This window comes from Nyctereutes procyonoides, unplaced genomic scaffold, assembly GCF_905146905.1.
Source record: "Nyctereutes procyonoides isolate TBG_1078 unplaced genomic scaffold, NYPRO_anot_genome, whole genome shotgun sequence".
Taxonomy (NCBI): Eukaryota; Metazoa; Chordata; class Mammalia; order Carnivora; family Canidae; genus Nyctereutes; species Nyctereutes procyonoides.
In genome coordinates this window covers 59,621,389-59,638,075 of record NW_026575146.1, presented here as the reverse complement: position 1 = coordinate 59,638,075, position 16,687 = coordinate 59,621,389, and the positions used below count along the sequence as shown (strand labels likewise).

Here is a 16,687-nt window from a genome sequence, read left to right as displayed (position 1 = left end):
GAGTGTTCCCTTCTCCCCACCACCCCTCCTCAGGCAGGGAGAGAATGAGTGGGTGGCATTAAATCAAAGGTAACCACACTGTCCAGTCACTGTGGCTCCTTCCCAGACCCTGGACAGGTGGTCAGCGAGGGAGAAGATGTGCTCTGGGGGGTAATTCAGTTCAAGCCACAACCACCCACAAGAGCAGGGCCAGTTCTCCCAGCCCAAGCCCTCCTATGGGGACTACAACCTCCAAACTCAGACCAACAGTTAACCAGATTTGCAAGTAAAAAAACCCACAAAACCAACTAAAGCTTTTTTTCCAAAGGCAGCTCTTTTTTCCCAGGCTCCAAAACTGGCCAAGAAGGTGATCTTAATTCAAACCCACATTCCACTGAGATGTTTGTGAAAGGGGCAGCTCTGGAGACCAGTGGCTGGAATGTCTGGTTTGCAGACAAGAATCTAAGCAAGGGCACTTGCATCTACTTTCTTGGGGAGTTGGGAGGAAGGCTGTACAGGCCTGATGTGTCAGGGAGATTCAGTTGTCTGAGCTTCAGAACCAAGCAAGAGTCTTCCTGGCACCAGTTCTATCTAGGGAAGGCATGAAGACCACCAGAGGGAGAAGCCAGGAGCGAAGAGGGTTATACCCCAGCGCTCGGGCTCTTTACGCTTTTGTGTTCTCCTCTGTACAATCCCCAAGGCTTCCTCCTTTCTCAGCGTCCTCATCAAAGGCTGACTCATGAGGCGTTTGCACACCCAGTACTCCAAGTACACTGGGACCCCAGTGGGACAGTCTCTCTGGAACCCACATAGTTACAAGACTGTGTCAAAACAAACAGAGTACACTCTGGAAATCACATTTCCAGACTACAGAGAATGGATTCCAAGCAGAGTTTACCGCCACAACAGAGTGGTAAAGAAACAAATCTCAAATGAGAAAAAACAAAGTGAAACAGCCCAGAGTGTGGCACGTAAGATTTCGTGTGCAAGGTTATCAACTGCAGCATTTTCAGCAACAATGAAAAATGGAAAGCAACTCAATGATCGCCAACAGGACTTCATTCTGGGTGTAAACAGTAAAATACGGTGTGCCTGTTAACAAGAATGGGGTTGAGCTATAAGCTACTGACATGGTCAAGTAGAAAAGGCATATTTAGTTAAAAATAATCAAAATAGAAACCTACCTACTTGCATGGCATCTTCATTTCTCCATGGAGAACATCACCTCAGAAAGTCAGTTTAACTATATGCATCAATCTGGGGGCTCGCAGGACAGAAACTTCCTCCCCACCCCGGGGTCCACTCTCTCCTCATTTTTACCAAGCATGGCCCTGAGACGCACCCCAGGATAGCTGAGCAGAGAAGAAGCCACCATCCCTCGAAGCTCTGCTATACCTTCCTCTTATCTGGAGGATTTCTATAGAGAACTTAGGGCAGCAGCCTTTTATCTCAACAACGGCCTTCTCCACCTGCACTGTGCAGACCACCCAGGTCCCCTCATTGCTTACTATTCAAGCTAATCAAGCCCTCTCCAAACTTCTCTTCCCCCAAGTAGGACCACCTCCAAGCCTCCTGAGACACACAAAACTGGACTTTAAGCACCTATGTCACCCCTGAGAAGTGCACATCTACCTCTTTTGTCAATGTCTCACAGGGAAAGCCATCACCCAACCCCATCCAGCCCCCCACCTCCAACACCCGCCCTCACTCAGATCTTGTCGGCACCTAGAATTGTACAAGATTCTCAAGATTCTTGACAAGAGGGGATCCCTGGGTGGCTCAGTGGTTTGGTGCCTGCCTTCAGCCCAGGGAGTGATCCTGGAGTCCCGGGATGGAGTCCTACATCGGGCTCCCTGCATGGGGCCTACTTCTCCCTCTGCCTGTGTCTTTGCCTCTCTCTCTCTCTGTCTCATGAATAAATAAATAAAATCTTTAAAATTAAGGAAAAAAAAAGATTCTTGACAGAGCAGACGTTCAACAGACTGAGCCACAGCACCTGGAAGTTATCATCTTAATGTGGAATTTCTCTAGAAAATTACTGACTTTGGAATAAAAGCCAACTTGTCAGCATGGCCTTCAATCTTCACTGGCTCCTGCCCTATCTTTCACATTCCATCTTCTACTACCAAACACCACTGACAGACCTGCATTCAGTCCACACTGCAAAGCCTGCCACCCCCAAAACTTCTGTGCACCACTGTGTCTACACAGGCCCACCCTTGTGCCTGAAGCACCCCTTTCTTGCTCCACTTCACAGGCCTCTATTGCTCAAGGTTCAATCCAAATACTCTCCCTTTCTCTAAGAGAACATAGAGGTTAAAAGCCTGGGTTGCAATCAGCACTCAAATCCCAGCTACGTCATTATCAACAGTGTGATGTAGACTCAAACTCTTTAAGCCTGTGAAGCCTCAGTTTCCCCATCTGCAAAACAGAACTCAAGTAAATTTAGAGTCACTTGGAGGCTTCAAAACAAAGAATATAAAATGTAAATGGATTAAATTCCATAATGAAAAGTAGCTGAATGGGTAAAACAAGATCCAACCATATGCTGTCTGTGAAAGACTCACTTTAGAAATAAGGAGAGGGGGATCCCTGGGTGGCGCAGCGGTTTGGCGCCGGCCTTTGGCCCAGGGCACGATCCTGGAGACCCGGGATCGAATCCCACATCGGGCTCCCGGTGCATGGAGCCTGCTTCTCCCTCTGCCTATGTCTCTGTGTGACTATCATAAATAAATAAATAATTAAAAAAAAAAAAAAAGAAAGAAATAAGGAGAGGGATCCCTGGGTGGCGCAGCGGTTTAGTGCCTGCCTTTGGCCCAGGGCGCGATCTTAGAGACCCGGGATTGAGTCCCACGTCGGGCTCCCAATGCATGGAGCCTGCTTCTCCCTCTGCCTATGTCTCTGCCTCTCTCTCTCTCTCTCTGTATAACTATCATAAATAAAAATTTTTAAAAAAATAGAAATAAGGAGACATATAAGCTGAAAGTGAAGATGTTCCATGCAAATGGGAACCAAAAGAGAGTAGGGGTGACTATACTTCCATTACACAAAATAGATTAAGTCCAAAAAGACTTTAAAGTCACAGGAAACAAAGAAGTGAATACAATGATAAAGGGTCAAATCAACAGAAAGATGTAACTATAAACATAGATGCACTCAATACCAGATCACCTAAATATATAAAGCAAACATCAGAACATCTGAATAGAGAAACAGCAATACAACAATAATATTAGACTTCTTACCCCACTTTCAATAATGGATAGAACATCCAGGAAGAAAATCAATAAGGCAACAGGAGACTTGAATAACATTATAAACCAAATGGAACTAAGAGACATCGACAGAACATTTCACCCAGTGAACATCGACAGAACATTTCACCAGTAGCAGGATACACATTCTTCTTACATGGACACAGAACACTCTCCAGAATCACATGGTAGGTCACAAAACATGTCTTAACAAGTTTAAGAAGGCTGAAATCACCTCAGGTACCTTCTGCAACCACAATGGAATCAAACTAGATGTCAATAACAGGAAGAAAATGAGAAAATTCACAAACAAATGAAAATGAGTGCATTCTTGAACAAACATGGGGTCAAAGAAGAAATCAAAAGGGAAATTAGAATGAAAACACGGGGATCCCTGGGTGGCGCAGCGGTTTGGCGCCTGCCTTTGGCCCAGGGCGCGATCCTGGAGACCCGGGATCGAATCCCACGTCAGGCTCCCGGTGCATGGAGCCTGCTTCTCCCTCTGCCTGTGTCTCTGCCTCTCTCTCTCTCTCTGTGACTATCATAAATAAAAAAGAAAAAAAAAAAGAAAAAAAAAAAGAAAATGAAAACACAATATACCAAGTTCTATGGGACAAAGCAAAAGGAGTACTAAGAAGGAGTTTTATAGTGATACACAACTACATTCTTTCTACAAAAGAAGAAAGATCTCAAATAAACAGAATAACTTTACACCTCAAGGAATTAGAAAAAGAACAAACTAAATCCAAAGTTAGCAGAAGGAAAGAAATAACAGAGTAGATATAAATGAAACAGAAAAGTGAAAATCAATAGAAAAAAAAATCAATGAAAGTAGGAGTCTTTTAAAAAGATAAACATATTGATAAACCCTTAGCTAGACTAAGAAAAAAAAGACTCAAAAATCAGAAATGAAAGAGGAAACATCACAACTGATGCCACAGAATTTTTTTAAGGTCATAAATAAGGTGCTATTATGAACAATTATATATGCCAACAAACTGGACAACCTAGAAGAGATGGATAAATTTTACCAAGTCTGCATCTAAACTAGAGCTTGAACAGAACAATAACAAGGAGACTGAATCAGTAACTAAAAACCTTGCAAAAAGAAAAGCTGAAGACCAGATGGCTTCACCAAATGAATTCACTGGTGAATTCTAACATTTAAAGAATAATCAATATCGATCCTTAAGCTTCCAAAAATATCGAAGAGGGAACACTTCCAAATTCATTTTATGAGTCAGCATCACCCTGATAACCAAAGCCAGACCTTAAAGACACTACAAGAAAAGAAAGCTATGGGCCAATATCCCTGATAAACACGGATACAAAAGTTATCAACAAATTTTAGCAAATTAAATTCAATGAGGGCAGCATTGGTGGCTCAGTTGTTTAGCGCCACCTTTGGCCCAGGGTGTGATCCTGGAGACCCTGGATCAAGTCCCGCATCGGGTTTCCTGCATGGAGCCTGCTTCTCCCTTGCTTGTGTCTCTGCCTCTCTCCCTCTCTCTCTGTGTCTCTCATGAATAAATAAATAAAATCTTTAAAAAAAAAATTAAATTCAACGATACACTGAAAGGATCATACAACATGACCAAGTAGGATTTATTTCTGGGATACAAGGATGATGCTACAATGCAAATCAATTAATGTGTTATACCACAGTAACAGAATGAAGGGCAAAAATCACGACTATCTCAACACATGCAGAAAAAGCATCTGACAAAAGTCAACACTCTTCCATAACTAAAAATGCTCAACAAATTAAGTATGGAAGAAATACTTACCTCAACACAATAAGGACCATACATGAAAAGCCCACAGCTAACATCATCCTCAGTGGTGGAAAACTCAAAGCTTTTCTTTATAAGTTAGAAGAAACCACAGATGCCATGCCTATTCAACATGCAACTGTAAATCCTAGCCACAGCAATGAAGCAAGAAATGAAAGGAGTCCAAAGTAGAAATGAAGAAGTAAAATTGTCTGTCTGCAGATGACATGATCATATATGCAGAAAACACCAAAGATGTTATCTCCCCACCAAAAAACCTACTGGAATAAATGAAGTTTTAAAAGTTGCAACTTGCCTTTCTGTACACTAACAATAAATTATCTGAAAAAAAATAAAATCAAGGAAATAATCCTATCTACAATGGCATCCAAAAAAAACCCTAAATACTTAGGAATAAATTTAACCAAGAAGGTGGGATCCCTGGGTGGCGCAGCGGTTTGGCGCCTGCCTTTGGCCCAGGGCGCGATCCTGGAGACCCGGGATCAAATCCCACATCGGGCTTCCGGTGCATGGAGCCTGCTTCTCCCTCTGCCTGCGTCTCTGCCTCTCTCTCTCTCTCTGTGACTATCATAAATAAATAAAAATTAAAAAAAAAATTTAACCAAGAAGGTGAAAGACTTGTATACTAAAAAGTATAAAACACCTATGAAAGACATTTTATTTTTTAATTTTTTAAAAAAGATTTTATTTATTTATTCATGATAGACAGAGAGAGAGAGAGAGAGAGAGAGACAGAGACACAGGCAGAGGGAGAAGCAGGCTCCATGCCGGGAGCCCAATGCGGGACTCGATCCCAGGACTCCAGGACTGTGTCCTGGGCTAAAGGCAGGCGCCAAACACCGAGCCACCCAGGGATCCCCTATTTTTTTAAGATTTTATTTATTCATTCATGAGAGACACACACACAGAGAGAGAGAGAGAGAGAGAGAGAGAGAGAGGCAGAGACACAGGCAGAGGGAGAAGCAGGCCCCACGCAGGGAGCCTGATGTGGGACTCGATCCCAGGTGTCCAGGACTATGCCCCAGGCCAAAGGCAGGTGGTAAACCGCTGAGCCACCCAGGGATCCCCGAAAGACATTTTAAAAAATACAAATAGGGATCCCTGGGTGGCGCAGCGGTTTGGCGCCTGCCTTTGGCCCAGGGCGCGATCCTGGAGACCCGGGATCGAATCCCACATCAGGCTCCCGGTGCATGGAGCCTGCTTCTCCCTCCGCCTGTGTCTCTGCCTCTGTCTCTCTGTGTATGACTATCATAAATAAATAAATAAAATAAATAAATAAATAAATAAATAAATAAATAAATAAATAAATAAATAAATAAATAAAAATAAATAAAAAATACAAGTAAGTAGAAAGACAGATGATGTTCATGGACTGAGAGAATTAATATTCTTGAAATGTCCATACTATCCAAAGTTACCTACAGACTCAATGCCATCCCTATCAAAATCCCAATGATATTTTTTATAAAATAATAGACACAAAATAAAGGATACAGAAAAACAATCCTAAAATCTATGTGGAACCACAAAGGACTCTAGATACCCAAAGCAATTCTGAGCAAGAAGAACAAAGCTGGAGGCATCAAGAGTTCCTGATTTCAAAATATATTACTAAGCTACAAGAGTCAAAACAGCAGGGTACCGGCATAAAAACATGCAGAGCAATGCAATAGAATAGAGTCCAGAAATAAACCTACACATATCTGTTCAACAGATTAACACCACAAAGAAAAATCAACTCAAAATGGATTAAAGATAAACTTAAGACCTAACACCATGAAAGAAAACACAGAGGAAAAGCTTTTAGCACTGGCAATGCTTTCGTGGGTGGAATACCAAAATAAGGGCAAAAGAAACAACAAAGTGAAAAGGCAACCCACAGAACGAGAGAAAATGTTAATTCATACCTCTGATTAACATCCAAAATATATAAGAAACTCATACAACTCAACAGAAAAAAAGTAAAAATAAAATAACCCAGGGGCCCCTGGCTGGTTCAGTGGGTGGAGCATACAACTCCTGATCTCAGGGTTGTGAGTTCGAGGCCCACTCAGTGTAGAGATTACGTAGAAATAAAATCTTAAAAATAAAACAGCCCGATTAAAAAATGGGCAAAAGACCTGAATAAATATTTCTCCACAGAAGACCAGATGTGTTCATTCATGTGGACAAGTGCTCAACATCACTCATCATTAGAGAAATGCAAATCAAAACCACAATGAGCTATCACCTCAGACCTGTTAGGGTAGCTATTATCAAAAAACAAAAGATAGGGCAGCCCGGTGGCTCAGTGGTTTAGCACCGCCTTCAGCCCAGGGCGTGATCCTGGAGACCTGGGATGGAGTCCCAGGTCGAGATCCCTGCATGGAGCCTGCTTCTCCGTCTGCCTGTGTCTTTGCCTGTCTCATGAATACATAAATAAAATATTTTTTAAAAAAAGAGAGAGAGATAACAAGTATTGCTGACAGTGTGGAGAAATGGGAATCCTTACACACTGTTGAGGGGAATGTAAACTGGTGCAGCCACTACGGACAACAGTATGGAGGTTCCTCAAGAAATTAAAAACAGAACCACCATTTGATCCCACAGTCTCACTTCTGGGTACATATGCACAGAAACTGAACACACTTCCACATTCATTTCAACTTTATTCACTATAGCCAAGACATGGAAGCAAGCTAAATGTCCAATGAAAGATGAATAAAGAAAATGTAAAAAAAAAAAAAAAGAAAATGTACTATTTCCATACAATGGAATATTATTCAGCCTTAAAAAAAAAAGTAAATGTTGTCATTTGTGACATGGGTGAACAAGGAAAACAGTGTGCTAAGTGAAATAAGACAGACACGAAGAACAAATACTACGTAATTCCATTTATAGAAGGAATCTAAAATAGTCATAGTCACAGAAGCAGAGTAGACTGGTGGTTGCCAGGGGATGGAGGGAAGGGCAATGGGAGATGTCAGTCAAAGGGCATAAAGTTTCAGTTATGCAAGATGATTAAGTCCTACAGATGTACCATGTACCGTAATGCCTGCATTATATACTTAAAAATTTGCTAAGATAATTATACTGGAGTTTAAAAAATAAATTCTTGTTGTTTTAGTAAAACATTCATTCATTCATTCATTCATTCATGCATTCATTCATTCATTTATTTATAATGCAAGCAAGTGGAGAGGAGGGCAAAGGGAGAGACGGAATCCCAGGCAGACTCCAAGCTGAGTGTCAAGCTCAGAGCCCAACACAGGGCTCGATCCCACGACCCGGAGATCATGACCTGAGCCGAAATCAAGAGTTGGATGCTCAACCAACTGAGCCACCTAGGAGCCCCAGTAAATCTTTTTAAATTTACTGAGAGGGGATCCCTGGGTGGCTCAGAGGTTTAGCGCCTGCCTTTGGCCCAGGGCACGATCCTAGAGTCCTGGGAGCGAGTCCTGCATCGGGCTCCCGGCATGGAACCTGCTTCTCCCTCTGCCTGTGTTTCTGCCTCTCTGTGTGTGTGTGTCTATCATGAATGAATAAATAAATAAATAAATAAATCTTAAAAAAAAAAATTACTAAGAGAGTAGGTCTATGCCAAGTGTTATATCACAAAAAAATTAAAGTGTGAAAAATTTTTTTAAAAAGAGCAGAAAGTAACTTTTAGAGTTAACATATATGTTCGTGGCACTGACGACACTGCTTGTATATGCTCATCACACTGCTGGTTTCACAGGTATATACTCATCTACAAACTCATCAAGTTGGGACACCTGGCTGGGTCAGCAGTTAAGCGTCTGCCTTCAGCCCAGGACGTGATCCTGGAGTCTTGGGATGGAGTCTCACATCGGGCTCCCTACATGGAGCTTGCTTCTCCGTCTGCCTGTGTCTCTGCTTCTCTCTCTGTGTGTCTCTCATGAATAAATAAATAAAATCTTAAAAAAAATAAAAAATATACTGTAAAAAAAAACTCATCAAGTTGTACATATTAACTATCTATAGCCTTTTTATGTAAATCGTAACATCAATAAAGTGTTTTTTTAAAAAGAAACTAAAAGTATATAGTTATATTATCAGAGTGCATGCTGAGTAACCACTTAATAAGTAAATATTATTCATGCTCTCCTACATCTTCCAGACAAAATGTGCCATCCTCTATCTCTGCTCCCCGAACCCATCGTGCATCCATCTACACCATTTTACACATTCTATCAGAATAACATATTTGCACATATTACCCTCATCAGATGACAAGCTTTGCTGGGGGAGGGACTACAGTACGTTGGTGGCCCCTAAACCAAAGCGCTCAGGGGAACAGCACATACCATGGAGTTATCTGCTTTGGCCTGAACTCAAAACAAAACAAAACAAAACAAAACACAAGGAATGGATCTGTCTAGTCACAGTAACACAGACAATAAAACATCGTATCTCAGCCAACAATTACAATTTCACTGTTAAGACTTCTCCAAGACTATTGTCAGAAAGTAAATAACTCTGGGAAGAAGTAAATTGTTATGAGTCATTCTTATCTTCGTGAGGCAAATGAAAGATAAGAAATCTAAATCAAGTCCAAAGGATACGCAGTCCCTCTGATTCGCTTGATTTTTCCTGGATCTGTGAGCTGAATGGGCTTCAGGACCTTCCTCACAGGACACGAGAAGAACACCTCCCCTCCTCCTCCAGGAGGCATTCCTCGTCGCACCACCTGCACAGGTGTTGCGAAAGAAGAGGTGAGAATTTGGCAGAGCAGGTGACCCTGACACCCAACCTGGTTGGTTTACACCAAAAGTTCTTCCTTAGAGCACAGCTAGCACTTCTGTATCCAACGTGTCAATCCTTTCAAGATTATCGGCACCAAGCAGGGACACCGAAAGGTGAGGCAAAAAGAGGAGCCGACACAGGGCCAGCATGTCCCAGGCCCAGTCAGGCAGGCTTCACTACCAGGGCCTGTGCCCTCATTCTTACGAGCAACTAGCGTGGCTCATTAGCCCATCCCATTTCTGAACCATCAGGAATCCATTTTTCCTCCCAATGCAATTAATGAAACTAAATTAAATAAAAATGAAGTAATTTCCCTTGTTTAAAACGTTAACTTAAGTAGAGATGCTAAACGGCTTAAGATATCCAGTTAACTTATCGATACAATAATTGATAATAGTTACTGGTATCATATTGAGAATAATTCCTTTTGACAGCAAACAAATGGATGCTTAAATTACTTCCAGGTTTTGAAAACACTAAAAATTCTCAGAAGCATCTAGGTTCGGAGGCCCAAGACACAAATTACACCTAGATGATCTTGCTCAGAGAGGGAGTGTGGCCAAAAGACTGGATGCACAGCTTACCAGTGGAAGTGCCATGAGGAATAAAGGAGTTAATACACATGAACACTTACAACATTGCCTATCATACACAAAGTAAGTACAACATAATCGGTGCTACTGCTGTCACTGCTCGAGACCCTTTACAGCTTAAAGTCTGTAATGTTTGGTTCAGGACTCCTGAGGGTCTTCTCAATGGTGACTTCAAATGTGACACACACAGACACACTGCATCCTATAGCTCTTCCAATGAGTTAATAAGAGAATATTTTTCACATATTTACAGCTAACAATGTGTACATTCTTACCTTTAGCTCAAATGATTCACCGTCAATTCCAAACTGCTTCAACAGAGGGAGGGCTGTTGCCTTAAGAACATCAACCTGTAAAATTATTTAAGAAAAAAAAAAAGTTTAATTAAACCTTGAGAGGCACCTGGGTGGCTCAGTCAGTTAACTGCCATCAGCTCAGGTCCCCAGGATTGAGCCCTGCATCAGGCTCCCTGCTCAGTGGGGAGTCCACTTCTCCCTCTCCCTAGCATGTGTGTGTACTCTCTCTCTCTGCCAAATAAATAAATAAAATCTTTTAAAAAATAAAAAATAACCCTTAAGAGGTAGAAAAAATAAAGAGCCCAGGAAGCAGGATGAGGTTTAGCAATTGGGTAAATGATGTGCTCCTATGAAGAGAAAGCACACTGACTTACAACTGAGGGCGAAGGCCTGCTCTGCTCCAAAGTAAGGCTGCAATTTTACAAAAAGCCACTGGCTTCTCCGAGCCCCTCTTCACTTACTTTATAGCATCATAAGCCTACCCTACAAGTCACCGTGAGGACCACATATATCAGGCAAAAAGCACTGAGAAATTGCTGGGCTCATTCAGAAAACAAACTAGGATTTCTGCTCATTCTGGGTGTTTTGTTTTGTTTTTAATTTATTTAAGAGAGAGAGCTCTAGGGTTGGGGGGGTGCAAGGGAAAGAGATAATCTTCAAGCAGACTCCCTGACTCCAGGCTCCATCCCAGGACCCTGAGATTATGACCTGAGCCAAAACCAAGAGTCAGCTGCTTAACCGATTGAGCCACCCAATGGTCCTAACTTCCATCATTCTTATAGGCATAAATGCTATGGAAAAAAATATCAGCATTACTTTTTCTGACATGGTTATTTAATATTTAAAGTTGGTAGCACTCCAAGCAAGGCAAACCAAATGAACCATCCAACCTGAGCTGGGGCTACCTGGGGATCCTGCAATGCCTACCACATGGGCAGTTAAAGAGGAGGTGGTGTGCCCGCAAGGGGGTGGGGGCAGACTGGGAACAGCAGCTTCAAACTCCAGGAAGCAGCACAAATCCCAGACTATGATGACAATACCCAGGGTAGGGCTGTGCCAAATGTTGCTGTTCCTCCTCATTCAGAGCTCCTGGGACACCTGGGGTCCTCTGCTTACTTATCTGTGGATTCCCCAGAGGGAACAGGATGACATTCAAATCTGGTCAGCTAACCAGTCAGTGAATGTTGTCTCAACAGCAAGTTGAAGGAAAGGGAAGGAAAATGACTCCTTCCTTGTTCCCAATGCAATAGAGCTGTTCCTCAGCCTGCAGGGGCTGGCCTGTCAGCCAGCACTGAGGGCAGGCAGCTGCAGCAAGGCACATAGGGAAAAAGTCCTGGTCAGAGTTCAGACTCTGCCTCCAGTTAGCTGGTGGCCTCAGCTCAGAAAATCCCAAACTGTCTGAACTTCTTTGTCTCTATGGTAAGGGGGCTCAGCCTGGAGCAACTCTAACATGCTGGGATTCAGCAGAATGATACTCCAATAAGGCTTCACAGCACAGAACAGGCCCCAACTAAATATTTTGATACCACAAAATTAACCAGAAGCAGAAATGACCTGGGAAGCCTAGGAACGTGTTCGGAATAGATCAGGTGGGGCAGAAGCAGTTATGGGGAAAACCCATTAAAGATTAGCTCATTTCATTAAATATTAAAGCTAAACACATGTTAAAAACTTAAAATACGCATTCAGGGTTACCACAACAGGGAAGTCAGTCCGAGTAGAATACAGGACAGCTGAGGAGAAGGCCAAACTAGACTCTGGGAAAAGCGAGGGAGGTACCAACACAAGTAGCTCTGCTGTCACGACTCCCAGGAACTAGGCACCCACCAGCTCTCCTGGGAGGAAAGAAAGGCAAGAAGACGGCACATCCCACCCATACTTGGATTCAGAAGGATGAGGTGAAGTGACTGTGAAGGTCAGCTGGAAGCCCTGGTGTAACCCGACACGTGGCCCTGTCTCCTGGCTCTCTCTCCACTTGACACAGAGGGCAGGTATCTTGGTGCAGGGGGACTAGGACCAGGAAAGCAGATGTGGACTTGAGTCCCTCTCTGCCTCTTACCTGCTGTGACACCAGAAAACTCCCCCTGCAGCCCCAGGGCTTTGGGTGCCTCCTATATAACGGGAGGGGCTAGAATGGATGTGCCCCCCTGGCTCTGCAGAGTCTCTAATTTTAGCAGAGTGAGGGAAGTCTGCAAGTTCTGCTCAAGGAAAACAGAGCTGTAACTCTGATTACAAGCAAGTCTGACCCAGGTGGCACCTGAGGGCAAAGGCTTATCCTTCAGGTCAGTGGATCGGTCGACAGACAGAAACATGACCAGATCCGAGCCAAAAAGAAAAAAGGAAGAAACCCGCTCCCAGCTACCTTGTCCAAAACAGTGATAAGAAAGAACATCCACCTCACAGGGTTGGTGTGAGAATTAAACAAGTAAGGATGCATACACATGAACCCAGGTTCACCCAGAAGAACACCCAGCACACAGCAGACGTAACTGTACTTCTCTTCTCCTCCCAGGAGGGAACTAAAGAAGACTAGAATCTTCACTTGCCTTTTGGCCGGCTTGTCTGCACCAATAAATACCTACAGGCAGCTCTGGTGCAGAATCACCGAGATTTAGAGGATACCTCTTTAACTTTTCTTCCAAGAATCTCTCCCCACTCCCAGTCTTTTCGTCCCCGGGAGGAAAATGTCCCTATTCCTGCACAATGCTCACCCCATCACTTCCACCGTCAACCTCACCCCTCCACCTGCTGTAGTGAACCTTATAAACACCCCACTCCTTTTAATGGTTTTTTTTTTTAAGATTTTTTTTTAATTTATTCAGAGAGAGAGAGAGAGAGAGAGAGAGAGAGATCTCGGTGCTGCGCCACCAAGGCTGCCCATATTTTAATGGTTTCTTTCTCCACTACTGTGTCGCCTCTGCCCACAAGTAAAATCAAGCTTCCTTCATTCAAAAAACAGTGCAGTCCGGGTGGCTCAGCGGTTTAGCGCCGCCTTCAGCCCAGGGCGTGATCCTGGAGACCCGCGATCAAGTCCCACGTCAGGCTCCCTGCATGGAGCCTGCTTCTCCCTCTGCCTGTGTCTCTGTCTCTCTTTCTCTCTCTCTCTCTCTCTGTGTGTATTCTCATGAATAAATAAATAAAAACAAAAAAACAGAAAAAACTAATGGGATGCCTGGGTGGCTCTGTCAGTTGAGCATCTGCCTTTGGCTCAGGTCATGATCCAGGGGTCCTGGAATTGAATCGGGCATCAGGCTCCCTGCTCAGCAGGGAGTCTGCTTCTCCCTCTGCCTCTGCCTGCTACTCCCCCTGCTTGTGCTCTCTCTCTCTAATAAATAATTAAAACAAAAACATAAAACAAAACGAAAATTCAGCTCTTAATCATCCTATCTAACCTTCTAGAAGACTCTCCTGGTTTTCCATGGTTCTGTTTGCTACTCATTCCTCAATTCATGCCTGTCCTTATAGTCCCATGACACTACTCTCTCAAAGGTCAACACAACTTCTCACTGTCGAATCTCCCCACCTAGTGCTGAAGATCCCGCAAACCTGCCTGTGAGTCATCCCTCGCTTCTTAGAACTCAACTCCTACCTCCATAGTCACTATCTCCAGGCCCTTTCTCCCACTCACACCTTAAACATTCATTTCCTCTTTTTCCTCCCTTCTCGGTCTCTGGAACCACGCAACCCACAGAGGCCAGAAAGGGAATTTTTTTTTTTTTTTAAAGATTTTATTTATTTATTCATGAGAGACACACAGAGAGAGAGGCAGAAACACAGGCAGAGGGAGAAGCAGGCCCCATGCAGGGTGCCCGATGTGGGACTCGATCCCGGGACTCCAGGTCATGCCCTGGGCCAAAGGCAGGCGCCAAACCACTTGCGCCACCCAGGGATCCCCCAGAAAGGGAATTTAAATGAATCATGAGGGGAACCCTGGGTGGTGCAGCAGTTTAGCGCCTGCCTTTGGTCCGGGGCGCGATCCTGAAGACCCGGGATCGAATCCCACGTCGGGCTCCCGGTGCATGGAGCCTGCTTCTCCCTCTGCCTATGTCTCTGCCTTGCCTCTCTCTATCTCTGTGTGTGACTATCATAAATAAATAAATAAATAAATAAATAAATAAATAAATAAACAAACAAACAAACAAATAAATAAATATTAAAAAAAAATAAATGAATCATGAGGTCAGCTAATACCTGTGTCCAACCAGAGTTCACATCTTCTCCAAAGAGGGCAGCAGCACCACAGGTCCAATTCAGCACCATGCAGGCCCCACTGATGGCCATGCAGTGCTGCCACATAAACCTAGTATAAAATAAAACCTGGGATCTCAAACACGAACCACCAGCTCAGAACCACACACCACCATCACACTTTGCAAGCCAAAGGAAAAACAGCTGTCAGATTAACTCAGTCAAAAAGCCGCCAGCGTTCAACTTTGGCACTAGTCAATCTCCTTCTCCTAGGGATTTAACTATCAAGAGGCAAGATCTTAATGACCTACCTCTGAGGCTCCAGACAATAACTTATTTTATTTTTTTTTAAGATTTTATTTATTCATGAGAGACACAGAGAGAGAGAGAGAGAGAGAGAGAGAGGCAGAGACACAGGCAGAGGGAGAGAAGCAGGCTCCATGCAGGGAGCCCAATACGGGACTTGATCCCAGGACTCCAAGATCACGCCCTGGGCCAAAGGCAGGTGCTAAACTGCTGAGCCATCCAGGGATCCCCCAGCCAATAACTTCTAACTGCCAGCTGGACATCCCCATGTGAATATCCTGCCAATATCCCAGAGAAGAGGATGAAAATTAAACACAGCATCCATCACCCTACCACAATTTTCCTCTTCCCTGTGTCAAATGCTATCTGCTCTCTATCCTTCCAGTCAAGAATAGAAATCATGGAATAATTTATAACCACTTCCTCCTACCAGTTAGGAAGTCTCACTCCACAGTGTCCTTCAGATCAGTCTTTCCCTTTCCACTTCCATGCCCATAATGTTCCAACTAACTGACGCCTCTCTAATTCATCCTTATCTTCCTAAAATCTGAGATACACTCTGGCTTCCTTTCCTCTACAAAACCCTCCCCAGCTCTCAGCACTTTGCTTGTCCCTTGGACAGGGGGAACCTTGTAATCTCCCTAACCACCTTCATAGCTGTCCACCTCATGAGATGGAGTTCCAGAAGGGAACTCTTCAAATTCAACCTTGTGTGCACTGAGTGGACATGGACATGGACTGGGGGAGCCATACGTTAGTGAGAAAGCTTGAGTCTATGGCTATAGCACTCTGAACGCACCAGATCTCGTCTGATATAGGAAGCTAAGCAGAGTCAGGCCTGATGAGTACCTGGATGGGAGAAAGCCTGAAGTGATGAAGCCACGGGCTGAAGAATTCAGGATTCTTCTACTCTCATTCAGGATTAGGTGTATTTATTTTATCCTGGTCTGGAGCCAAGTACTAACCAAGGTCATTTTAGTCATGCAGCTAGCAAAAGCAGAGAGCCCTACAACATTTGAAAACAGATTTTTTTTTAAATACCCTGCATGGAAGAATTAGGTACTATTTCTGGGGAATTCGTCAGCTAAGCTTTGTTACTTTTAATATATAAAACTTTTTTAAATGCCAGTAGAAATAGCTTTTAAGATTATTAGCAATTAAAAAAAAAGATTATTAGCAATTATGGAAAAAAAAAAGTACAAAACTGAGACACACAGTGCCAGAGTTTCCTGTATGCTTCAAAGCTCTTCCCATTATGCAAGACTCTTCCTCCTCCCCCCTTCTAGAACCTTCAGAAAATGCAGGAAAAAAAGCAATCATTTGAAATTAGTTTAAAATTCAAAATACTTTAAGTAAATAAATATTTTTTAAAAGGGGGGTTGTGCCTGGATGGCATAGTCCATTGAGCTTCCCACTCTTGCTCTCAGCTCAGGTCATGATCTCAGGGTCATAAGAGACTGAGCCCCTCCCCCAACTCCAGCTCCATGCTCAACAGGGAGTCTAAGTCTATTTGGTTTTCTTTCTCCCTCTGC

At 43.4% G+C, this 16,687-nt stretch overlaps 1 protein-coding gene across 3 annotated transcripts in view; it reads right to left on the bottom strand.

Annotated features, from left to right (window-relative positions):
- Window positions 1-16,687, bottom strand: part of RCL1 (RNA terminal phosphate cyclase like 1) — a 60,359-nt gene that overhangs the window by 23,916 nt on the left and 19,756 nt on the right. For all 3 annotated transcript variants that reach the window (XM_055310847.1, XM_055310848.1, XM_055310849.1), the window contains exons 4-5: window positions 10,641-10,715; window positions 9,592-9,716 (exon numbers count right to left, since the gene is read on the bottom strand). In XM_055310847.1, the coding sequence (XP_055166822.1) occupies window positions 9,592-9,716; window positions 10,641-10,715 (200 nt within the window). The remainder of the gene's footprint in view (window positions 1-9,591; window positions 9,717-10,640; window positions 10,716-16,687) is intronic.